The sequence below is a fragment of the Salvelinus namaycush genome, chromosome 16, assembly GCF_016432855.1.
Source record: "Salvelinus namaycush isolate Seneca chromosome 16, SaNama_1.0, whole genome shotgun sequence".
Lineage (NCBI taxonomy): Eukaryota > Metazoa > Chordata > Actinopteri > Salmoniformes > Salmonidae > Salvelinus > Salvelinus namaycush.
The window spans coordinates 12,968,517-12,992,959 of NC_052322.1; the positions used below are offsets into that span (position 1 = coordinate 12,968,517).

Below are 24,443 nucleotides of genomic sequence, written 5' to 3' on the forward strand. Positions count from 1 at the left end.
TCCAGTGTGTCCTGGGATATCAGCTCCATGGACTCCGAGCCAGACCGAGGCTCCAGCGCTCCGTCCACCATCAGAAGTATCAGGCGGACAGCCACCGCAGTGAGGCTCCCGTGTTCCCTCCTTGTGATCGCGAGTACTGTCACACCTAATCCCGCTCCGGCATTCGATGTCGCTGGCAACAATCATTATGCTCACCTGCTCCCTGTCATTACGCACACCTGGATATCATTATTTCCTTGATTACTCTCCCTTTATTTAGCCCTCAGTAGCCATCAGTCACTAGATAGTCTTGTTTTTATCCACGTTCTCTACGCTTCTCATGGTTTTGTTTATCTTTATATTTGTTTATCATTTATCATTATTATACTTACCTTCTGCACCTGACTGCCGGGTAATACGTAACACCGCAAGCTGTTTACATGCATTTAACACCATTCCGTTTTTTTTGCCACCTATTTTCCCAACTTCAATCAGTTAAATCACATTGTTCAAATGTTTTAATTAAGTTACAAAAGTAACAGTCCTGGCTGAGACCCATATGCAAGTGCACCACGGCCACTTCACAGTTACAATTCAGCCAAAGTTTTATCTGTATGCTCCTATTTTATAAAAGAAAAAGCACAGGCTATTTGTATCTCACAATTTATAACGTTATTGCATCAAATGTGTATGCTGCTTAATTTAAAAAAAATGTCATGGCGACAGTGCTTCAAACAATGTCAGAGGAAAAGCGGAATGTCAACTAATGTACTTGATGAGATCACACTTTTGTTATTCCTCACACTTTGCATGATAATTCAGTTTCTTCATGATTTGTTGTCAAATATGCAGCTTACTAACTGCGGTTGTTGTTCAAAAGGTTACTATTGGACAGAATGACAATTTATGACAAGATTTGTTCAAATGTAAAACCCTTTTATTTTCTTTCATCATAAAAAGACAAGATTCTCAAATATGCAGGCTGTATATGAGTAGCTTCCACAAACTATTTTTAGTATGAAGTAGCCTTTATGAAATAAAAAAGGTTGGATATCCCCGCTCTAGCCCAAACATTCAAATATGAGCCATATTACTGGAGCTACATTTTATTCTTTCTATTGCCGATTCAGGTCTTAATTTACGGGTATATATAGCTGCCCCAAAAAATGCTAATTTGATAATGATATTGATAAATTAATAATATGTTAGCAATATTATTTTTATGTGAACATAATTACCAAATTGAAATGAAAAACTCCAGTGTGGATTTTCAAGTTGACAGTTCTTGTTCAATGCTCTAACAGAGAACACTGCCATATTGAGAAAAACAATTGTTAAAATATAAATAAAAGTTCACATTTGTAACTGTACTACATTATTGTGATCACATTATTTGTGACAAAAAGAAGATGAAAACTTAATGTGCAATTTAACTATGCTTTTTCTTAACCTAGTCCAAACTCAAATTCAAATCCTTATTGAGTAAAACTATATTATTCCTCCCATTTTCGATTTCATTTCCTCATTGTCATGCGTTATCCTGGCCACATTCTTAATAGTTTGGCCTGTCAATCGATCACTATTGGTGGGATTTTCAGGGAAGGGAGTAGATTAGTAATCTAGTCATTAAAACCCTTTTTCAATATAATTTATTGCATCAAAGCATAAGCAAAATAGCTGTGTTCTTTTCATAAATATGGATTCCCCCTGTTAAGAAAGTGTAGACTTAATAAACGCAAAAAAATTCTGGGCGAGGTCCCCTAGCACCTCCCCCCCGCCCTCCTAAGCTTTAGTACCCCCACTTTCAGACAAAGGCAGGCGCCCATGGTTGTAATGACATAATTTTTGCCATAATTCAACCAGTGATGACGTTATTTCAACCAACTATTCCCACTGGGTTGTTCACGTGTTAAAGTGACCTATTGATATACAGTACTGTAGGTAGGTCAACTGACTGCAGAGGACAAATATAGGTGGTATTAGTCCAATGTGTTAGTCCCAAATGTAACCCTATTCACAATATAAGGCATTTATATTCCCTATATAATGCACTACTTTTGACCAGGGCCCATATGGCTCTGGTCAAAAGTAGTGCACTAAATAGAGAATAGAAGTGCCATTCTGGACAACATCTATAGGTTGATGGTGTTAGTCCAAGAGGTCCTAGCAACGCAGCTGAGGGGCATTAGATAGAGAGCAGGGAGGCAGAAATGAAGGGTTAGCCATGTCAGTATGTATGCATCAGTCCAAGGCTTTGACGTTTCCCTTCCTAGTCACACCATAGCACAGGAACAAGCTTGGTGATAAGGGAGTGTCTTTCATGCGTACTGTCTCACATACATGCATGTGCACAGAGGCATACACACACGCACACAAGCGCATGCCCACAAACACACACCACGTGTTATTTCAGATGTTTCTGAACTATTGTGTTGTTAAAGCAGTTAAAGAAAAGATAGATATGAGAAAGCTCATGTGTACTTTGTACATTGTTTAGGTATACAGGAGAGTGTACTGTATATCGTGTTACCTGGACTAAGTACAGAGTTGACATAATTCGCTTGGATAGACAGAGGGAGTTACAGTTACTGTGTTCTCATAAACCAGTGAAGTTTCAACACTAGGCCTATCCCATGCGATAAATCATATATATATAGTATATATACAATATAATACTCACTGTCACACTGTCTGGTTCACAGCAAAGAAATCACTTATTTAGAAATGCTTCCTTGAAATCCATAGATAAGCCTAGACTAGACACTGCTACTGTATAGAGACCAGACTCTGCCATAGAGGCATATGAATCATTCACAATGTGTCATGAATGAAGGAAAAAGTTGAGTAGCATAAAAGATAACACACAAAGTTAAAAATGAGGGTTTCATCTACAAGTAATCCGCAGACCAACCTATGAGATGATGGTGTTTCAGCTGGAGAGAGAGGGAGTGTATGTAGCAACACTGTTCAATTATGATGGTAGTGAACCACAGACCTGCAGCACACAGCTGCCACACGCTGTCCAGTCGGGAGTACTGCAAATAACTAATGAAAAACTACTTTAATGAAACCGACTCTACAGTGAATCAGTGGAGGCTGCTGAGGGGAGGACGACTCATAATAATGGCTGGAATGGAATAAATTGAGTGGTATAAACTACATGGAAACCACGTCTTTGATGTGTATGATACCATTCCCATTGACTCCATTCCAGGAAATTAATATGAGACGTCCTCCCCTCAGCAGCCTCCACTTAAAGGTTGACCTAAAATAACTACATTACTTTCTTAGAAGACAGTTGAGAACAAACCAGCCAGACAGATTTGACAGTAGAAAGAGAGAGATAAAGAGAGATCCAGATTGCAACAGCCACTTAAAATCAGACTCCTTCCTCAGCCAGTCTTGAAATGTAGAGCATGCTCTCTCCTCCACTATCAAGGCATACCCCAGTGTGACAGTTATTCCCCTGAGCTTTCCCCTGCAATACTAAAATAACCACTGGTTCCATTAAGGGGTTGTGTCCCAAACAACACTCTTTTCTCTTTTTAGTGTACTACGTTTGACCAGGTAGTGCACTATACAGGACATAATACACCTTTTGGGACAGAACCAGGGTTTTCAGCCTCCTTATATGCATGCATGTGAACCTGTTTACAGCAATAGGAAGGGCTAGATGATGCAGGAATTTATGGATATGTTTACCACATAATACCACACAAAGGAGCGAGGAGATGCTGAGTATGGAGAAGAATAGGTTGCTAAAGAAGACATCATTAAGGAAAAACTATTTATGAGAATTCCTTTACAGAATTTGTGGTATACATTGAAGGGATGGTGTTGAGTCAAGGGGTATATACGCTATATATATGGCACACCTTATTACCTACAGGTAACTGACAAAATAAAGGAAACACCAACATAAAGTGTCTTTAGGGCATTGGGCCACCATGAGCCAGATCAGCTTCAATGCACCTTGGCATAGATTCTACAAGTGTCTGAAACTGTATTGGAGGGATGCAACACCATTCTTCCACGAGAAATTCCATCCTTTGATGTTTTGTTGATGGAAAACCCTGTCTCAGGCTTCGGTCCAGAATCTCCCATACGTGTTCAATTGGGTTGAGATCTGGTGACTGAGACAGAAATGTTTTACATCGTTTTCATGCACGTCAAACCATTCAGTGACCTGTGGATGGGGGCATTGTCATCCTATGGGGGCATAGCCATGTTAGCCAAAATAATGGCCTGCCCAGCATTTTTGTTCAACACCCTAAGAATGATGGGGTGTTAATTAACTCAGGAACCACACATGTGAAAGCACCTGCTTTCAATATATATTTGTATCTCTCATATAAGTGTTTCCATTATTTTGGCAGATACCTGTATATAGTGCAGTGCAATACTTTTGACCAGAGCCCTATAGAGTGCCATTTGGGACACAGCTATGATAAAAGCCTATACAGTTTAACAGGCATCCTATGTAATGTAGCAGGCAACACATCCCTCAATTTCCTCACCGCTAAGGTCATGCTCTACTTCAGGGGTCTTCAACAGGCAGACCGTGGGATTTTATGTTTTTCAAATACTATATTAGTATACAGTATTTTTATTCAGAAATTTGGGTTTTTGAAAACTCTGGGCTTCTTGCGATCAATTTGCAGTTTACAAATGATATATAGTTATGATCAGGCTCCTCGACCAAATGCTCAAGAAAAAAATTGTCCCGCAGCTGAATGTAGTTGGGGACCCCTGCTCTACTTTATACTCTAGTAGTAACTCATTTTAGTTTGATGCATTCTAGTGTGGCATTGGATAATGTTTTGCCCCTAAACGTAGATGTGTGCAGCATAATTGAGACACAGTATGAGAAAAGCAAACCATTTATTCATTTGACCACCAAGCACAAATAATCATCAATTCTTGAATATTTGGCCTCTTCAGCCAGCCAGTGCAACTGTTCCATGTACTGTAGGTAAGACACAGCCAGTCAGCAACTCCCAAGTCCACAGTGGCATCAGACTCTTAAACACCCGTGTCCATATTCACAGTATCTCATCGTATGAGTGCTGATCTAGGATCAGTATTGCTATTCAGATCATAATGAATAGAAAATGGGGGAACTGATCTTAGATCAGCACTCCTACTCAGACTCTTGTAGATACAGAACCAGTCATTTTAGACTGTGTAGTATCAGTACCAATGAAGGTCCTTCACAAGAAAGACCACAGAATGATGAACACATATTCTTGTCTCTCAGATGCCAAGTCCACCGGTAGGTAAACAATAAGTCTGAGGCTGTGAAAGGAAGTCAGTGTTGGCATATAGAAACAATCCTTTAACTTTCAGGACCTGGGTTTGCTTTTGAACACAAAATTACTGTGCTCAATTCAGTTAGTGGGGTACATCGGGTTTGATTGAGGTGTGCAATTTTTACCACAACTTGAGAAAATGCAATGGCTTCTTCTGCTTAAAAAAATACAAAATATAAAACAACTAGTTCCGCATCTCGAAATGGATGGTGGCAAATTGTTGTTCTGGATTGGTAGAAAAGTCACACCAGAATTCAACAGTCTTTTAGAGTTCCAGTTGCAGAGAATTGTGGGACTTGCAGTCCTTTATGCCTGGATGGTGCTTTTAGCATTGAAGGCCAGGTAGTAGAGCAGGATACCGATGAGAGCAGCCATAACCTCAGTAGCCACCCACGGGCCGTTCCATGCACCCTAGAAACAACGCAGCACCAGTTAGGAAGGAATCTCAGATGAGAATGAAAAACACTAAATACAAGTGTTCCATCATGTGTGAAGACACATGGAAGGTGCAACACAATTGATAAATGTAAACAACTGGTGACACCATTTTTGAAGACTGATGTGTTTGACAGAACAGTGCTACTTTAACTAGCAAAAATGTGTCTGAGCTTTATGTAACTAACATTTGCTAGCTAGATAAACATCTCAGCTAACTGTGGAAACAATTCACGTATTTCCCGTAAGTTTGCGGCCCACTGCTTTTTGCTACCAAATACAACACTGTCTCCAAAAACGGCAAGGTGCCTCCAGTAGTGTTTACTCTTCTGCCGTTTGTGACGTCTCCATTTTCTAAGCGTAATGCGTATACTATAGACATGATTGTCTTTCATCGAGTATTCATTTGTTATGCTGCCTCACCCTGTGATCCACGTTGACAGAGAAGAGAGGCTGGATGGAGTCACTATCCTCATTGTTCCTCTGTGCCTAAAAAACAAACAAACAAATATAAACACACACAATTGCATAAGGCTATAGGTCCTATCTGACAGTATGCACAAATATTTTACTCTGGACTTACACTTGCAGAGATAATCAACAATCAAGACATTGAGATCTCCCCTGGTGGTTGTATCTTTCAAACAGCATGCATAACCAGTTATTTTTAGCCAATGCCCAAGCTTGCTAGCAAGAGCTGCGCTCTCACGATTGGCTATCGGGTGGTCACATCAAAGAAATGTGCATAAACTTGGGAAAATGTGGAACTCTCTTGCTGTCTAATCACCAACCGGTAAGCCGCTGTCTCCTCCTTCCATTGAAAATGACTGGTAGGTAGATCGCTGATTATCTTGCCAAGTGTGAGTGATGCCGCATTCATGACCACTAGGAACCTCTGAGTAAAAATGTGGAAACTTTTTTTTGCGTAGAGCTTCGTATTCGTTGATTCTGATACTTTCCAAGCAGGAAACTCATCTTTCTACGAGTTTCCAAGTCAGAAATTTCAGGGTTGTCTTGAACGTGGCAAAAGTCCCCAGTTACACTCATAGCTAGATGAATAGGAATGAAGAACCTACCTTGCGCAAAGAGCTATAGGACTCCTCATCGAAGAATTTGACCTGGTATGTACCGGAGCTAGCCTGTTTGTGGGGCATGCTCCAAGACACCTGAGAAACACAGAGAGAGACAGAGCGAAGACATGACAAACTAAGTCATAAACCCACAGCATGTGCACGGAGGCTCAAGTGACTCTTGGTAAGTGTATCAGTTTGATGTCCACATCATACCCATCTCTTACCTGGTACTTGCCAACATCCTGGCCTCTGGTCACGGGGAACTGTCTGCCATTGACGTCAGCATACAGAGCCACACTCTGTTGAAGAAAGATACACATTTAGAGCGTGATGAGAAAAAGAGAGGTGTGTCTGTCGTGTCTAACTACAGTACCTGGGCTCCATTGGCGCAGGCCAGGCTGAGCTCCACGATAAAAACAGACTCAGAGGAGATGACGGCATCAGAGGTGGTGTAGGCAGAGGGGGTGATCACAGGTTCTGAACAGCTCTCACCTAAACAACATGGGCAGAAATGACATCAAGCAGTCTTTGCTAGCTACCTTAAATGTGAAGGTACTGTTAATGTCTACTCTCAGAGCCTAGCTAGCGCATAACAAAATAATTGACTTAGCTAGCCAACTATCTGGTGGTGCAGATTGATAAAATCTGCAAAATTGGGTTGAATAGAATGGTTGAATAGAATGGCTACTGTAGCTAGCCACCTAGCTATCCAACCTTGTTAGCTAACATTCACCTTCTTATCCAGCTATCCAAATACATAGCTAGCTAGCTAGCTAATACAGTGCATTTGGAAAGTACTCAGACCACTTGCCTTTTTCCACATTTTGTTACGTTACAGCCTTATTCTAAAATTGATTGAATAAATGTTTTTCCTCATCAATCTACACACAATACCCCACAATGACAAAGTAAAAACAGATTTTTAGAAATGTCAGCAAATGTATTACAAATAAAAACAAATAAGTATATAAGTATTCAGACCCTTTGTTATGAGACTTGAAAATGAGCTCAGGTGCATCCTGTTTCCATTGATCATCCTGTTTCTACAACTTGATTGAAGTCCACCTGTAGTAAATTCAATTGATTGGACATGATTTGGAAAGGCACACACCTGTTTATATAAGGTCCCACAGTTGACAGTGCATGTCAGAGCAAAAACCAAGCCACGAGGTCGAAGGAATTGTCTGTAGAGCTCTGAGACAGGATTGTGTCGAGGCACAGCTTTGGGGAATGGTACCAAAACATTTCTGCAGCATTGAAGGTCCCCAAGAACACAGTGGCCTCCATCATCCTTAAAATGGAAGAAATGTGGAAACACCAAGACTCTTTCTAGAGCTGGCCACCCGGCAAAACTGAGCAATCGGGGGAGAAGGGCCTTGGTCAGGGAGGTGACCAAGAACCCGATGGTCACTCGGACAGAACTCCAGAGTTCCTCTGTGGAGATGGGAGAACCTTCCAGAAGGACAACCATCTATGCAGCACTCCACCAATCACGCCTTTATGGTAGAGTGGCCAGAAGGAAGCCACTACTCAGTAAAAAGGGACATGACAGCCAGCTTGGAATTTGCCAAAAGGCACGAGAAACAAGATTCTCTGGTCTGATGAAGCCAAAATATAACTCTTTGGCCTGAATGCCAAATGTCACATCTGGAGGAAACCTGGCACCATCATGCTTTGGGGTTGTTTTTCAGCGGCAGGGAGACTAGTCAGGATCGATGGAAAGATTAACAGAGAAAAGTACAGATATCCTTGACGAAAACCTGCTCCAGAGCACTCAGGGCCTCAGACTGGGGCGAATGTTCACCTTCCAACAGGACAACGACCCTAAGCACACAGCCAAGACAACACAGGAGTGGCTTCGGGACAAGTCTCAATGTCCTTGAGTGGTTCAGCCAGAGCCCGGCCTGGAACCCGATCGAACATATCTGGAGACTTGAAAATAGCATCCAACTTGACAGAGCATGAGAGGATATGCAAAGAACGAGAAAAACTCCCCAAGTACAGGTGTGCCAAGTTTGTAGCATCATCCCCAAGACTCGAGGCTGTAATCGCTGCTAAAGGTTCTTCAAAAAAGTACTGAGTCAAGGTTCTGAATACTTATGTAAATGTGATTACGTTTTTTTATTTTTATATATATATATATATATATAAATTTGCAAACATTTCTAAAAACTGTCATTATGGAGTATTGTGTGTAGATTGTGGGGGGGGAATCATTTCATCCATTTTAGAATAAGATTGTAACGTAACAACTTGGAAAAAGTCAAGGGGTCTGAATACTTTCCAAATGCACTGTAGATTTCATTGACGCTAGCTAGTTACTGTTGCAATCTCTCTGAAATTACTCACCTGTGCACAAGCAGACAAGAGCAAGAAACGCGGCTATTCTGATCATCATGGTTGATTTCTCAAAAAGTCTTTAACACGACAAAAGACTTGTGCAGCTAGTTATTTCAGCAGTTGTTGCAGACACGTCTTCCTTCAAAAAGTCTACGTCAGCTTTTAGACGGTTGCGCTGTAACGCACCGTATCAGCGCAATGCACTTACAGCGCAATGCACTATGGGAACGTGGCTGTGTTAACACGTCACCTCACGGAGACTATGAAATGTATTTTATAGGCCAGTTAGAATAAACTACACATTTCACGGTGTCTCACTTAAGTAAATAAGTCTAAAACATACTTCATGGTGGTAAAAGTATATTCAATATAAAAGTACCATTCAAATATGGATGTAACAATATCAGATGCGCATTTCTGGGTTATTTAATTCCAGGTAGCATAGCCTAAACGTGTTTCTAGAGAGAGGGAGTTGTTTATCACATCCAAATTGGATTAAATAAAATCCAATTCCTGTTTGACTAACCCTCCTTTGCGTATTTCATTCCTAATCATAACCTAAATCATACTTCTACTGACAACCAGTATTTGCACCCTACCTTTCATAACTCATTTTGTGTCTATAGGTATGTTTACTAGTTCCAAAATAACTGCCTGGAAAAGTCCCGAATGGCACTCTATATAGTGCACTACTTTTTGACTAGTTGTACACTATACAAGGAATAGGGTGCCATTTGGGAAGTATCCCTTCAATTTGCCTGCTTTGATGCCAATACCGTTCCCTTGTTGCAGCATCTATTGCACTGAAATTTACCAAGCAATGTGTTGGATCCGGAAAAAGTATTACCCAACAAAAGTAGGCTTAGATAACCTTTTTACATAGTACATGAAACCAAAATAAACACAATTTCATTTAGCAGGTAAATGTGCTTGAGTTCACTCTAGATTTCAACCACTGTGCGTTAATGAGAGACAGTATATAGGTATTTGAGGTACAAACACATTGGTTGCTTTTGAGTACAACACAGAGTCTGGTTTAGTTTTTTTCAAAGGATCAAGTGAAAAACAGTATGTTTGACAAAGTATATAATAATGGCATTTCAGTGTACAGTTCTGAGTTGTTCGAATGAAGACACCGTTGTTATAGAACATATGTAACAGATAAAAGTTAAATAGAACAGTAAAACAAAAACCTTGTCAAATAAAGAGAGTGAATTGATCTAAAGACCACAGAAAAGACATTGGTAAATCATTTGATTTGATTTTGGGAAAGACGAGCAGCATCTGATAAAGATGATAACAGAAAGACAGAGACCCAAGGCTAAGCACTGCTGGACTGTGAGAAGAACATCAAAACATTTATTATCAAGATTGCAGTACTGTGAGAAACATAACTGTTTACACTCTTTCTTTGTAATTTGTACTGTGAGAAAATACTAAAACCGGTTCAACTCTCACAAATGACTACAGTGAACCCATGTACCCAAGAACGGTTGCTTAAATACAATCAAACAAAGCCAATGTCTCAAGTGGAGCTGAATGTGTTGCAATCTAGCTATTATGTGCTGGCTTGTAGGATGCAGAGAGTAGCTATCATGTCCTGGGGTTAAACCTAAGAGATAGATCCTTGCTTTTACTTCTTCACTACAGCATGCTATTACTGATGTAGAGTTTGGGCCTACTACTTCCTTTGTTTATGCACAAAGGTTAATGTGCGTGAACCGGCCAGGGAATGGTTATGGAAAGACAGACTGGTGTGAAATTAAACGTAATCATTGATACAGACATGAATACAAAGGAGAAGACAACTGATGAATACACTCTGCTAGTCTGAAAGAGGTGTGTGTGTGTGTGTGTGTGTGTGTGTGTGTGTGTGTGTGTGTGTGTGTGTAAAGACAGGACTGAACCACTCCCACACGTCAACAACACTGAGGAGTATCACTATAGAAACAAACATGCACAAAGACTCCCCCACTCACTCAGCACACACATACAGTACATTACAGCTGTTTTAAACATACGAGACACATCCACAAAGTGTATGTGTTCAGAGCTCGCTGGTGAGAGGCCCCTTGCTCTGGATGTTCCTCATGATAGCCTGGACCACCTCAGAGGTGGTGCCCTGCCCCCCAATGTCAGCTGTGTGCAACTGCAGGAGAAGAATAATATTATTATGATAGGCAGGATGATACTTGAGACAATTGTCAACATCGCCATTATATCCCCCTCAGCTGTGTGCAACTGCAAGATAACAGACATATAACTAGTCACAAATCACATTCTACTCAAAAAAACTATATAGGTGAAACAGATATAAATATAGCAAATAGACCGAACACCATTCCATATTCTCCGTGACAGACAATCATATCTACTCTACACAATACATTTATTTCTGAATATTCTGTAATATTGCTTTCCCCAGGCCCCAGAATTACTATCAATCACACCCTGCTCAGAGGAATTCTACACCGATAATAAATCAGTGGGTACAATGGCAACATTTTGTACGATGAAGAGGCTCTATAGAGCAGCATACATTTGATTACAGGATGGACAAGTTGGCCTAGAGCAGAGTCGGCAACAGGCTGCCTGCAGGACGGGTTTGGCCCATGGGCAGCCTGTTGCCGACCCTGCACTAGGCCAAGTGAGTGATTTTTATTTTGTACAAATTATTAGAATTATGTTCCGGCCCCCCGCCCATCCGCTCTGACCGGGCCGCGGCTGAATCTAGTTGCCTACCCGTGGCCCAGAGTGTAAAGGAGGAATTTGATACATTTCTAGCTAGAATGGCAGACAATTCAAATACTTTAAAAAAAGAAAGAATAAATGTGAATAGCTCTTCATTTGCATGCGCTCCATTGATAACTGTCCAGACCCTCAGCAGGTCAGTCGGCAGTGAGGTGTGTGTGTATATACAGAGCAGTGACGTGTGTTAAGTCTGGTGAGAGTATTGAGTAGCGTGATACAGATAGAGTGAGGTGAGAGTATTGAGCAGGGGTGTATTCATTAGATCGTAGCAAACAGTTGCAAAACATTTTGCAACACAAACAGTTTACTCCAAACGGAAAACATTTTACAATGACAAATTCAGTTAGGTCCCTCCACATTTCATTCCATTTGCATTCATTTGGTTCTGTTGGGTTCTTTAAATTTTTTTTTTTTTTACATTTAACCTTTATTTAACTAGGCAAGTCAGTTAAGAACAAATTCTTATTTACAATGACGGCCAAACCCGGACGACGCTGGGCCAATTGTGCGCCGCCCTATGGGACTCCCAATCACGCCGGATGTGATACAGCCTGGATTCGAACCAGGCACTATAGTGACGCCTCTTGCACTGAGATGCAGTGCCTTAGACTACTGCGCCACTCGGGAGTTCTTAGTGAATACACCCCTGGTGAGTGTATTGTGCAGTGAGGTGAGAGAACCTGACTTACCTGAGTCTCGTTCATGGTTGTCAGGACTGCATTCCTGATCATAGTGGCATAATCATGGAGCCTGAGACGCACAGAAATACAATGAGTTGACTTTCACGCCATCTGTTCTGTTCAACAAGTTGACTGCAGCTCAAATAACACATACACATCGTCATGGTTTAGAAACAGCCCCTTTATTAGACGATGCGAGGTGAACCTACTTGAGGTGGTCCAGCATCATGCAGCTGGCCAGTAGCATGGCAGTGGGGTTAGCAATGTTCCTGTCAGCAATACTCTTCCCTGTGTTCCTGGTGGCCTGAAAGTCACATAGAGAAAAGACAGAGAGAGAGAGACAGAGAGCGAGCATATCGAGAGATCATTGACATACTTGGCCAAGTCAACTGACTACTGTTTAAGTTCAGCATTCACTCCTCAATTTACAAACGCTAAGCCCTATTTGGAGTAAGATCCCAATGGGATCGAAACGTTGTCTGTTGTAGTTGCGTCTCAATAAACCACTGTAGGAGCATCGCATTACATTATCAGAGTTGCAGACATTACAGGTGCCCAGTGGACTGACCGTTTCGAAGACAGCATAGTCGCGGCCGTAGTTAGCCCCTGGCACCAGCCCTGGCCCTCCCACCAGGCCAGCACACACGTTGCTGACCACGTTCCCATACAGGTTGGGCATCACCATCACATCAAACTGCTGGGGTTTGGACACCAGCTAGGGAATCAGAGGGGAATGGGTAAACAACACTAATAAGCATGAGTAATATGGACTAAAGAGATATAAACTTTCTTAGCCTGGTCCCAGATCTGTTTGTACCGTCTTGCCAAGTGCCTGTTGGCAATATCAACGGCCATATGAGTTGGCGGGACAGCACAAACAGATCTGGGACCAAGTAAAAACGTTCTGGTGTGCCTGTATAATAAAGATAGCATTGGTTTTCATACCTGCATGGTGGTGTTGTCGACTATCATGGCGTCAAAGGCAATGTCAGGGTACCCAGCAGCCACCTCTCTACAGCACTGCAGGAACAGACCATCTCCCAGCTTCCTGTGAAGGGGAGAATGGACGTTCAACCCCTTGGTTGCATTCTGACTCTCTACCCTTCTTCTTGAAGTGTCCACTTGACTTGTTCACTTCACCTCATGCTTTTCAAAGCATTGGAAGTGTACGCATGGGCTAGGGGGCGGGTGCAGTTACCACCATATTTCTTACACAACTCTGGGTCATTTAAATTTATGAGAGGGAGTGAACGAGTGCACACTTTGGGGAGAAGGGTACACAATTGGACCGCAGCCCCAAAGTGCTCAGAGTGTGAGTCATTATAACAGACAACGGGTGGAATACACATCTACACCTCGGCTGACTTGACTTACATGATGTTGGCCTTATGGACGGCAGTGACCCTCTTGCGACCTTTCTCCCGGGCCAATTTAAAGGCATACTCAGCGATTCTTAGGGAGTTAGTCCGGGTGATGATCTTGAGACACTCCACCACCCCTGATACACTCTACAGGAGGAAGGGAAGGAGAGAGGGATGCTAACACAGGTTTTATAAAGCAAAGAGTGTGTATTAAAAAAAGAAAGGGATAAGTTGAGGAGAGTGAAAGTGTGTGAGTGTGTGCGTGTGTTCGCGTGTGTGTGTGTAACCTCATGCTCCAGACTGCTGTACTCTCCCTCAGTGTTCTCCCTGATGATCATGATGTCAATGTTGTTGTGACGAGTCTGGACTCCAGGGAGGGACTTACAGTGCATGACGTTGGCATACAGGTCCAAAGTGGTACTGGGGGACAGAGAGACGGGTGGAGACATTGTAAGCTGACAGGGCTGGACAGAGAGACGGGTGGAGACATTGTAAGCTGACAGGGCTGGACAGAGAGACGGGTGGAGACATTGTAAGCTGACAGGGCTGGACAGAGAGACGGGTGGAGACATTGTAAGCTGACAGGGCTGGACAGAGAGACGGGTGGAGACATTGTAAGCTGACAGGGCTGGACAGAGAGACGGGTGGAGACATTGTAAGCTGACAGGGCTGGACAGAGAGACGGGTGGAGACATTGTAAGCTGACAGGGCTGGACAGAGAGACGGGTGGAGACATTGTAAGCTGACAGGGCTGGACAGAGAGACGGGTGGAGACATTGTAAGCTGACAGGGCTGGACAGAGAGACGGGTGGAGACATTGTAAGCTGACAGGGCTGGACAGAGAGACGGGTGGAGACATTGTAAGCTGACAGGGCTGGACAGAGAGACGGGTGGAGACATTGTAAGCTGACAGGGCTGGACAGAGAGACGGGTGGAGACATTGTAAGCTGACAGGGCTGGACAGAGAGACGGGTGGAGACATTGTAAGCTGACAGGGCTGGACAGAGAGACGGGTGGAGACATTGTAAGCTGACAGGGCTGGACAGAGAGAGCCACAGAGCAACAGACGACCGTTTGGGCTAGAGATAGGAAAACTGTGAGCAGAAACGGAGCACTCGAGGAAGATGTCCTCGGTCTTTTTGAAATAAAACGTTGGATATTAAGTTTTACTTACCGGAGGAGGTTGTTTCTGGACTTGTGGGAAGCAGGCAGGGTGTGGAGGGTTTCAATGTTACCTACAAACAAACAAATGCATAAACATGGAGACAGTGTTATAGGCATTCTATAGAACACAGACAATTGATCATACGTTGCAGTGAGTGACACATTTGCAGTTATGGATAATTGGTTCTATAGCTGGAACCTGCCTACAATGTGAGTACAAGAGCATGGTGCTATGAGCATTACAGTGTTTCTCCTACCTTTGAGGGCCACTCCATTACGGCGGATGGCAGTGATGGCGTTGTTGATGTCATCCTCAGTAGCTGAGCAAACGTTCACTACCTCAAAGTCCACAGGCACACAGCTGAACCTACAGAACACAACAGACTCAGCCGTTCTACCTCAACTCATTGGTTGTACCACTACGTATATATGAGACATATGTCGATGTGTTTATAAGCTGTGAATAACATTTTAGGAACTTGGTAGCCACTCACTACTGCTTTAATCCAATATACACTACCGTTCAAAAGTTTGGGATCACTTAGAAATGTCCTTGTTTTTTAAAGAAAATTAAATTTCTTGTCCATAAAAAAAAATATATATATATAAATTGATCAGAAATACAGTGTAGACATTGTTAATGTGGCAAATGACTATTGTAGCTGGAAACGGCTGATTTTTAATGGAATATCTACATAGGCCCATTATCAGCAACCATCACTCCTGTGTTCCAATGGCACGTTGTGTTTGCTAATCCAAGTTTAGCATTTTGAAAGGCTAATTGATCCTCTGTCCAGTGCCTGTGTTCTTTTGCCCATCTTAATCTTTTTTAAATTTAATTGGCCAGTTTGAGATATGTCTTTTTCTTTGCAACTCTACCTAGAAGGCCAGCATCCCGGAGTCGCCTCTTCACTGTTGACGTTGAGACGGGTGTTTTGCTTGTACTATTTAATGAAGCTGCCAGTTGAGGACTTGTGAGGCATCAGTTTCTCAAACTAGACACTCTAATGTACTTGTCATCTTGCTCAGGTGTGCACCGGGGCCTCCCACTCCTCTTTCTTTTCTAGTTAGAGCCAGTTTGCGCTGTTCTGTGAAGGGAGTAGTACACAGCGTTGTCCGAGATCTTCAGTTTCTTGGCAATTTCTCACATGGAATAGCCTTCATTTCTCAGAACAAGAATAGACTGACAAGTTTCATAAGACAGTTATTTGTTTCTGGCCATTTTGAGCCTGTAATCGAACCCACAAATGCTGATGCTCCAGATACTCAACTAGTCTAAAGAAGGACAGTTTTATTTCTTCCTTAATCAGAACAACAGTTTTCAGCTGTGCTAACATAATTGCAAAGGGGTTTTCTAATGATCAATAGGCCTTTTAAAATGATAAACTTGGATTAACTAACACATCGTGCCATTGGAACACAGGAGTGATGGTTGCTGATAATGGACCTCTGTAAGCCTATGTAGATATTCCATAAAACATTTGCTGTTTTCAGCTACAATAGTCATTAACAACGTTAACAATGTCTACACTGTATTTCTGGTCAATTTTATGCTATTTTAATGGACTTTTTTTTTTTTTTTTCAAAAACAAGGAAATGTCTAAGTGACCCCAAACTTTTGAACAGTAGTGTACATTTAATAAAAACGGTTTAATTAATGAACTGGTATAGGTGTTTATAAGCCATGAATGTTATAACCAGTTATAATAAACTTAAAGGAATAAATCCACTCAAACAATATTTTGGTAATCCACTCATGATATAGAACTTTCAAAATGCTAATTGTCACATCATCATGATGATCAAAACCCATCATCATGATGTGACAAGTGACAGAGCGTTTTGAATGTTAAATATTTTAAAAACATTGTGGAACTGTATCAACAGTGGACTAATGCAACAAATACCAAAGGATAGTTTTAGAGTGGCTTGTTCCTTTAACAGATGTTCAGAGCTCCCAGGGACATATTAGTGGCTGTGTGTTTATAAGCCGTTTATTATCTGTGAATAACAGCTCATAAACATGTTATCGACTGTTATAATACACACTTGACTGACCTGAAGAGCTCCCTGACGTGATTGAGAAGTTCTGGTCCAATACCATCTCCAGGTATGAGAGTTACAGTGTGTCTGCCACCATACTTTGCAGGAGGGGGCTGAAATGTACACATTTGTCATCTTTGTGTATTGTTCTGCCAGAGTTACCATGCTATGTTTGTGTGGCAATTGTGTGAATAAGGTGTGTTGTTTGTTATGTGTAACATGGGTATGTGGAGGCCTGTAACATGATGTGATGGGATGCAATCTGGTACTTACAATGATTTGTCCCTGTTAGTTGTAGAAACACAGCCGGAAAAGCGGAACAATACAGTGAGAGATTAGCAAAGCACCTGAAATCCAACAGTTGCCCTTCCCCCCTTAGATTGGTAGCTCATCCCTGATTCCCTCTCCCCAATGTGGTCCCAAAAATTTGTAAAGGGGCTTGATCAGGTTACACAGGCTCAGCTGGATGCTGACAATTGGGTTCATTAGCAGAGTTAGCTTTGTCACACCAAATCAACACAACAATAATCAATACCAAGCAGAAGTATTTAGAGTTCCGTCTGAATGTCCCTCAGAAACATTTTCATCTGACAGAGTGGCAGTGTGAAGCTCGTTCTGGTCATAGTAAAATACCTGGGTAGGCTAGCTACATCACACAACTTACACTACCTTGTTAGTATGATGCTTCAAATAGACATAGTTGACAGCAACCCGTATGATTTCTGACAATCAAGTGTACCAGGCAACTCGTGTAGCTAAAATGTCAAGTGTTAAGAGGCCTAGCTGAGTTGCAGCGACTACATTGAGTCGCTGTCAGTCGATGCGAGGAAACAATCACTGGTTGTATTTGAAGGTTGAAGGTTTTATTAAAAAGTATGGATTTCAGCAAACAAAGAAAGGTACACGGTAAGAGTTTAAGAATGTACATTTTTACAAGTATCGACTGACAGCGATTCGAAGTCGGAGGTTCAGTACGCCAACAGTGGTCTCCGCTCAACTCCAGTGATGTGATGTACATTGTGGAGTTAAGGAAAAACTTGGCTAGAAGAAGTCTAACTCTACCAGCCAGCATTCACAAGATTCAGGCCTTCTCATAACACCACAGATAATCTATTTGATACTGATTCCGAGATAGGCACTCACTACTGTTGACTTCTCTCTGCGACTGCTCACTGTGGCTCCAAAAACCTGAGGAAACAGAACAGGGCGTTAGCTAACTCAATTTGTGGATTATGTGGGTTATTAAGGACCTGTGAGGCTTTCTAGTAGTGATACACATTCAACAGTACAGTATGAATGTATTTTAATTTATTTTACCTTTATTTAACTAGGCAAGCCAGTTAAGAACAAATTCTGGAAACAAAAATGATGAGGAGATAGCAGGGGTGTAATCATTACTGATGCTAACCAGGGGTGTAATCATTACTCCAAACGTTTTGCAACGAAAACTAGCGTTTATGTTTCACTATATTGGATCACTCTAATATATTGGTATCACTCCGCGGCGGAGGCATACATCCGAGGTGAGGATTTACTCCTGTGTACACTTGTGTCACGGCTGGGGTCCGCCCTTATATATATAGACCCCATGGCCGCGACACGCGTTCTCTTTCATTTTCTCGGCGGATGTCCGTATGGTTTGAGGTACAAACTTTCTGAAGTTCGCTTGGTAAGTCACTGGTAAGTGTAATACCTTGCGTGGAAGTATACTCACTGGCTGTTTGCAGCCTGGAGCAGCTGGCCACATGGCCAGCCCATCATCTGGAGTGCTCCACTCGCTGCGCGCGGTTGATCTGTATCTTCCGCCCGTGGTTTGTCGTGCTTGTGTTTCGTTAGCGTTACACTACGACTCCGTGTGCATCCATTAATATATTGGTGGCTCTTGCTGCCACAGAATGTATTTACATTACACAACTTGCGGACTGGCTTGTTCTGTGTGTTGTGAATTGCTTTAATTACCCTGCAGGGTTTTTTTTCTTGTTCTTTCCCCTGCAGAATGTAAGAATATCGTGGTGGGCTTCCACTACGTTGAGACATTAACTTTGGAGTTCCTTAAAACGGAGTTACTCCATCATATGGTTCTGTTTTTTGTTTCCTGCTTGGATATTAAACCGGCTAGGTAATATTGCAGTTGGAGAAAAACAAAAAAAACAAATATATTCCTCACCGGGTTCCTATTCCTCCAAGCGGGTCACGTCGGACCCCTGCTCCGTGGCCTTGCTGGCTTGGCTGAGCTTATGGCATCCCTTTGGGACAGGTGTGATGGTGGCATCCCCCTGGAGATCCGTATACCTCGTGTATGCACTGCCTGGGTTTGAGCCACGCGGAGAGGGCGGTGGAGCGCCCTACTGGATGCCTGTTTTGTGTGGTGTTCTCAGAACGCCTGCGCCTGGAGGCCATTCGCGAATGGGTTGGCCAGACTCGGACTGAGGACAAGCTCCCTCCCTCAGGAGTGGTGCGCCAGCGAGCAGTTATTCCCTCTACTTGGCCCAGTACCCCTCCCAGGAAGCATGGCAAGAGCCACCGCAGGCAGAGCCAATCTACTGCCAGTCCTGGACGGGGGCAGGAGTCGGACCGCTGGGACCACCTTGAACGGAGGGCGCATGCCCTGCGTCAGGAGGTTGATAGCGTCGATGGCGACGACAGCTGATCCCTGTTGGCCAGTGATAGGCTGTTCCTGGGGGACGATGCTGGCACTGTTCGCCACCGTGAGCGGGGCTACCAGGCTGACAGGCCATCAGAAGCCGGCAGTGGGGCTTCATCGCCCCCCAGCAGCTCGAGAGGCCTACTCACTCGGGTAGCCACTGCACTGGACATCAAACTGGTGGACAGTGATGACTCTCCATCTGTTCCCATCTCTGCTGAGTTCTGCAAGGCCTTGCAGGAGAGCTGGGCCTCTGCCTGGGGGCGCTTCCGACTCACAGCAGAGACTTGACCACGGAGTTGTGTTGCAGGCGCAGAGTCACTCGGCCTCTGGGAGTGCCCGACCACGGACACCATGATAGCTGCCATGGTCTTCCCGGACTGGGAGATTATAGGGTGGAACCCGCCACTGAAGCTGGGACTTGAAAGCCACATACGCTCTCCCTCTGCTCTCGTGGCCTCCAACGCGGCCATGCTGCAATGGAGTTGTCTCGCCTGCTTTCCCTGCTCCAGAGGGATGTGGCCCGCTCCAACGGATGGGCCATGGCGCAGGTGGTTACCTCCCGGCGCCATCTCTGGCTGGCCTAATCCCGTCTGCCAGCTGCTCTCCAGAACACATTTGCCACTCTCCCCATCACCCCAGGGCTGACGTTTGGCCCTGGGGTTAATGACATTCTGGAGCAGACCGATAAGGTTCGTAGGGACTGGGAGACCCTGAGACAGTTCATGCCGCCTCCTCAGTCCCCGGGTCCAAGGCAGACGGACCGTCACCACCCACCTGCACCCGAACTACGGTGGGGTCCATCTTCTGCCCCATTGCCTCGTGCTGAGGGACGACATCGGGGAGGGGCACAGCGTGCGGTGGAGCTACAACCTCTCAACCTCACCGCCATAGGGACGTGCCTCGGGGACCCAGGAGCTCGGGGCGCCAGAGGAGAGGCGGGCCCCGGAAGGACCCCTGACACAACCTTCCCCGGCCAATTCTCCCGGTCTCAAAGGGCAAAGTAGGAGGAGTGTGTGGAGTCCCCATGGATGTTGTCCACAATGCTCAAGCGGTACCGACTCCAATTCTGGTGCTCTTGGACAAGGGTGCCATCCGCAGGATCGAGACATCAGAACAGCTAGGTGGGTTCTACGCCACTTATTTTGTGGTCCCAAAAAGAGAAGGAGGGTTTAGACTGATTCTGGACCTCCGCAACCTCAATGGGTACTTGAAGGTACTGAGGTTCCACATGCTGTCCCCAGCCTGCATCTTGCAGGCTGTGTCCACGGACCAGTGGTTTGTGACGCTGGACCTGAGGGATGCATACTTCCATGTTCCTGTTTACCCAGCTCATTAAAAGTACCTCCAATTCGCTTCGATGCGAGGGCTTACGAATTCATGGTTCTTTCCTTCGGCCTCTCCTTGACACCTCGCACTTTCACAAAGCGCATGGATGCTGTCCTGGCACCTCTCACGTTCCTAGGGTTGTTGATCCTCAATTACCTGGATTGGCTGATTTGTGCCCCGACCAGGACCCAGGTCCTGTCAGACAGAGACATGCTCCTGACCCGCATTGGCGGGCTGGGCATTACTGTAAACGACAAGAAGAGTCATCTGACGCCCACCCAGAGGGTGGCCTTCATTGGCATAGAACTGGACTCAGTCCTCATGAGAGCACGCCTGCCCACCATAAGGATTCCGACGATCTTATCTTGCCTCGACCACTTTCGGCAGGTGCAGGTGGTATCCGCCCTAACCTGCCAACGCCCGTTGGGCTTGCTGATGGCGGCCTCATTGTTGATTCCCCTGGGCCTGCTCCATCTCTGGCCTCTTCAACGATGGTTCAACTCCCACCGGCTGCACCTGAAGCGCCACCGTCAGCTGCGGGTGACCGCACAGTGCATCAGGGCATTGTTGAGGTGGCGCTGTCACTCCTTTCTCTCGGATGGGGTGGAGATGCTGAGGATGTGCTGCCGGGAGCTGGTCAGCACAGACGCCTCCCAGATCGGCTAGGGGGGGTTGAACCAAGGGCAGGTCGGCCAGCGGCTGTTGGCTACCCCCTTGGAGTGGCAGGCACATCAACACACTAGAGCGCCGAGCTGTACTGCTGGCCCTGCAGTCTTTCCTTCCACATCTGAAAGGAAGACATGTCCTGGTGAAAACGGACAACACCACAGTGGTGGCTTACATCAACCATCAGGGTGGACTGAGGTCCCACCGCCTCCATCTTATGGCACGGGAGCTCCTTCTCTGGGCTCAGGGACGTCTATTATCTCTACGCGCACGTACCTGGCATCCTGAATGTGGCAGCAAATATGCTCGAGGGAGGGCCAGCCACCTTGGGACTGGAGCCTACATCCCCAGGTGGTGCAGCACCTGTGGGACAAGTTTGAGAGGGCGCAAGTGGACCTGTTTGCCTCCCTGGACAACGCACACTACCCCCTGTGGTACTCCATGTCGGAGCCACCAGGGCCTCTGGGCTTGGATGCTCTGGCTTACGACTGGCCAGGGATGAAGCTTTACGCATTCCTCCCTTTTCCCCTGATCCAGGCTGTGCTGGACAGGACCAGGATGGCAGAGCATTGTCTGCTTCTGGTGGCCAAATAATGACCCAGTCGACCCTGGTTCAGCCTTCTCCTGTCCCTGTTGTCTGGGACACCTTGGCAACTTCCCATGAGACTGGACCTGCTGTCTCAAGCCGGGGGAACTCTGTGGAATCTGAGGTCGCACTGCCTCAGTCTGTGGGCTTGGCCTCTGAACGGCACCAATGGTCCATGTTAGGACTACAGGAGGGTGTAATGTACACCATGCAGAGCGCAAGGGCACCGGCAACAATCGCAGAATACCAGTTGTGCTGGCGGTTGTTCTGCTCTTGGTGCACTGGTATTGAGATTGTGCCCGAGTCATGCAGGGTGCAGTATGTCCTCCAATACCTGCAGACTCGCTTGGATGAGGGCTTGGCAGCCTCTACACTGAGAGGGAATTTGGCACGCTATATCTGCCTGCCATGTGGGGTGGATGGACAGGCCAGTGGGGCGCCATCCCTTGGTCTCCAGGTTTATGAAGGGGGTTCGTCGCCTGCGTCCAACTAGGATCCGCTCAATGGCGAGCTGGGATCTGGTCTTGGCAGCTTTGGCAAAGCCGGTTCTGTCAGACAGGCATGTGAACATCCCTTTTATCCTGTCTGCTTACGACCCCCCGGCAGTGGCTGGGGAGTGATGGGCCTCCCTCCAGCATGCTGTGCCCTGTGAGGGCACTGGCTGCCTATGTGGAGCGTACATGGTCAGTGAGAACAATAGACTAGCTCTTTGTCTGCTATGGTTAGAGGGTCCTGGGGGCTGGGTTATCAAAGCAGAGGCTCTCTCACTGGATAGTAGACACGATTACGACAGAATACCGCCTGGCTGGCAGGCCAGTGCTGGGATCTGTGGTGGCACATTCAACACGAGGTGTGGCTGTGTCCTGAGCTCTACTGAGAAGAGTGCCCCTCGCTGATATCTGTGCTGCGGCCAGCTGGGCTTCATCTTGCACCTTTGCTAGGTACTATCGGGTAAATATGGCACCTCCCTCTGCGGTTGGTTCAGCCATCCTGGGCGTCGCCTCCCCTTCCGGGGACTGTGCCGGGACCCCCCTTCCACATTGACAGCACCTGCACCAGGTCCCTCTAGCACTGACTAAATCTGGTATGGGTATACCAATATATTGGAGTGATCCAATATAGTGAAACATAATGAAGGTTATGTATGTAACCTCAGTTATGTGAGCTATATGGATCAATCCAATCCTCTACAGTGCTAGAGGTGCCTCAAAAAGGATGAGAGAACGTGTCGCGGACATGGGGTCTATATATAGGGGCGGACCCCAGCCGTGACACAGGTGTACACGGGAGTAAATCTGTAAATCTTCACCTCGGATGTATCTCTCCACCACAGAGTGATACAATATATTGGAGTGATCCATATAGCTCACATAATCTTGGTTACATACCTAACCTTCGATTTATTGTCCAGGTACGGCAAAGAGGGCGGGACCTACCTGAATATGTCCAATAGAAACGCTACATTCTGTTGGAAAAAAAAACGTTTTATAACTGTTTGGAGTATTGACTGCACCCCAGGAAGCTAGCAAGCTAACCAGATATGACCTTGTGTTTTAGTCTAGAAACACTATTTCTTTCAAGCCTAGTTTTATGTAGTTCCTTTATCATCATAACTGTGAATCATAAAAACGGTCTTACTTTTGCCGTCGCTGCCAACCGTCCACCCCAAATGGGTTTGATGATTTTGGACATTGAGAGCACTGCACTGGAGGCGGCCATCTTGATGCAATTTGACTGACAGCGTGCACGCACATTTGCTCGTGCCCACACAGCAGAGAGAATATTGGGGGTTCGTTTTGCATGGCCCGTTGCACCGGGTGAGTAGAGTTTTCTCTTAAGGACCAATGGAATCAAAGACAATTCAGTATGAAGATAGGCAGGAACTGCTTCTCCAATAGAAATTTCCGATAACGCTTGTAGGCGATGTCATGGCGACGTTGGCTAGCTAAGCTCATAGATGCCGTAAAAAGGCAATGAACTTGACCAAAACAATGGAATTGCCATGGAAACACGTGGGTGAAAGGGCGGTTGAGGAGACCGCATCTATACGGAGAAACACGTCATCGGGTCTAACGGTCGTATC

The 24,443-nt window shown here is 45.0% G+C and overlaps 2 protein-coding genes across 3 annotated transcripts; both read right to left on the bottom strand.

Annotated features, from left to right (window-relative positions):
* Positions 1-4,843: 4,843 nt before the first annotated feature.
* Positions 4,844-9,323, bottom strand: LOC120061007 (translocon-associated protein subunit delta-like). Its single transcript, XM_039010485.1, has 6 exons — positions 9,146-9,323; positions 7,170-7,288; positions 7,021-7,095; positions 6,800-6,889; positions 6,147-6,212; positions 4,844-5,699 (listed from the first exon to the last, which is right to left on the bottom strand). Exons 1-6 carry the CDS (start codon positions 9,192-9,194, stop codon positions 5,595-5,597), a joined length of 504 nt encoding a protein of 167 aa, XP_038866413.1. The 5' UTR covers positions 9,195-9,323; the 3' UTR covers positions 4,844-5,594.
* A 670-nt stretch (positions 9,324-9,993) lies between these two features.
* On the bottom strand, positions 9,994-24,364 carry LOC120061005 (isocitrate dehydrogenase [NAD] subunit gamma, mitochondrial-like). 2 transcript variants are annotated; one of them, XM_039010478.1, is made up of 13 exons: positions 23,999-24,364; positions 18,279-18,323; positions 17,409-17,420; positions 17,151-17,248; positions 15,350-15,459; positions 15,103-15,163; positions 14,216-14,348; positions 13,942-14,075; positions 13,513-13,615; positions 13,136-13,282; positions 12,777-12,871; positions 12,577-12,637; positions 9,994-11,285 (listed from the first exon to the last, which is right to left on the bottom strand). In XM_039010478.1, exons 1-13 carry the CDS (start codon positions 24,077-24,079, stop codon positions 11,184-11,186), a joined length of 1,182 nt encoding a protein of 393 aa, XP_038866406.1. In that variant the 5' UTR covers positions 24,080-24,364; the 3' UTR covers positions 9,994-11,183. The 2 variants fall into 2 exon arrangements, with proteins under 2 accessions (XP_038866406.1, XP_038866407.1); XM_039010479.1 differs by lacking the exon at positions 17,409-17,420 and having other exon boundaries at positions 23,999-24,348.
* Between the last annotated feature and the right edge of the window lie 79 nt (positions 24,365-24,443).

Coding starts and splice junctions, on each gene's coding strand:
- LOC120061005 (XM_039010478.1), bottom strand. CDS start 24,079: ATGGCCGCCTCCAGTGCAGTGCTCTCAATGTCCAAAATCATCAAACCC. Junction 14,076..14,215: donor ACAGCAGTCTGGAGCATGAG/GTTACACACACA, acceptor TTCCTCCTGTAG/AGTGTATCAGGGGTGGTGGA. Junction 13,616..13,941: donor GTCCATAAGGCCAACATCAT/GTAAGTCAAGTC, acceptor TCCCCTTCACAG/GAAGCTGGGAGATGGTCTGT.
- LOC120061007 (XM_039010485.1), bottom strand. CDS start 9,194: ATGATGATCAGAATAGCCGCGTTTCTTGCTCTTGTCTGCTTGTGCACA. Junction 7,096..7,169: donor CCTGCGCCAATGGAGCCCAG/GTACTGTAGTTA, acceptor TTTCTTCAACAG/AGTGTGGCTCTGTATGCTGA. Junction 6,213..6,799: donor CCTATAGCTCTTTGCGCAAG/GTAGGTTCTTCA, acceptor TTTGTTTTTTAG/GCACAGAGGAACAATGAGGA.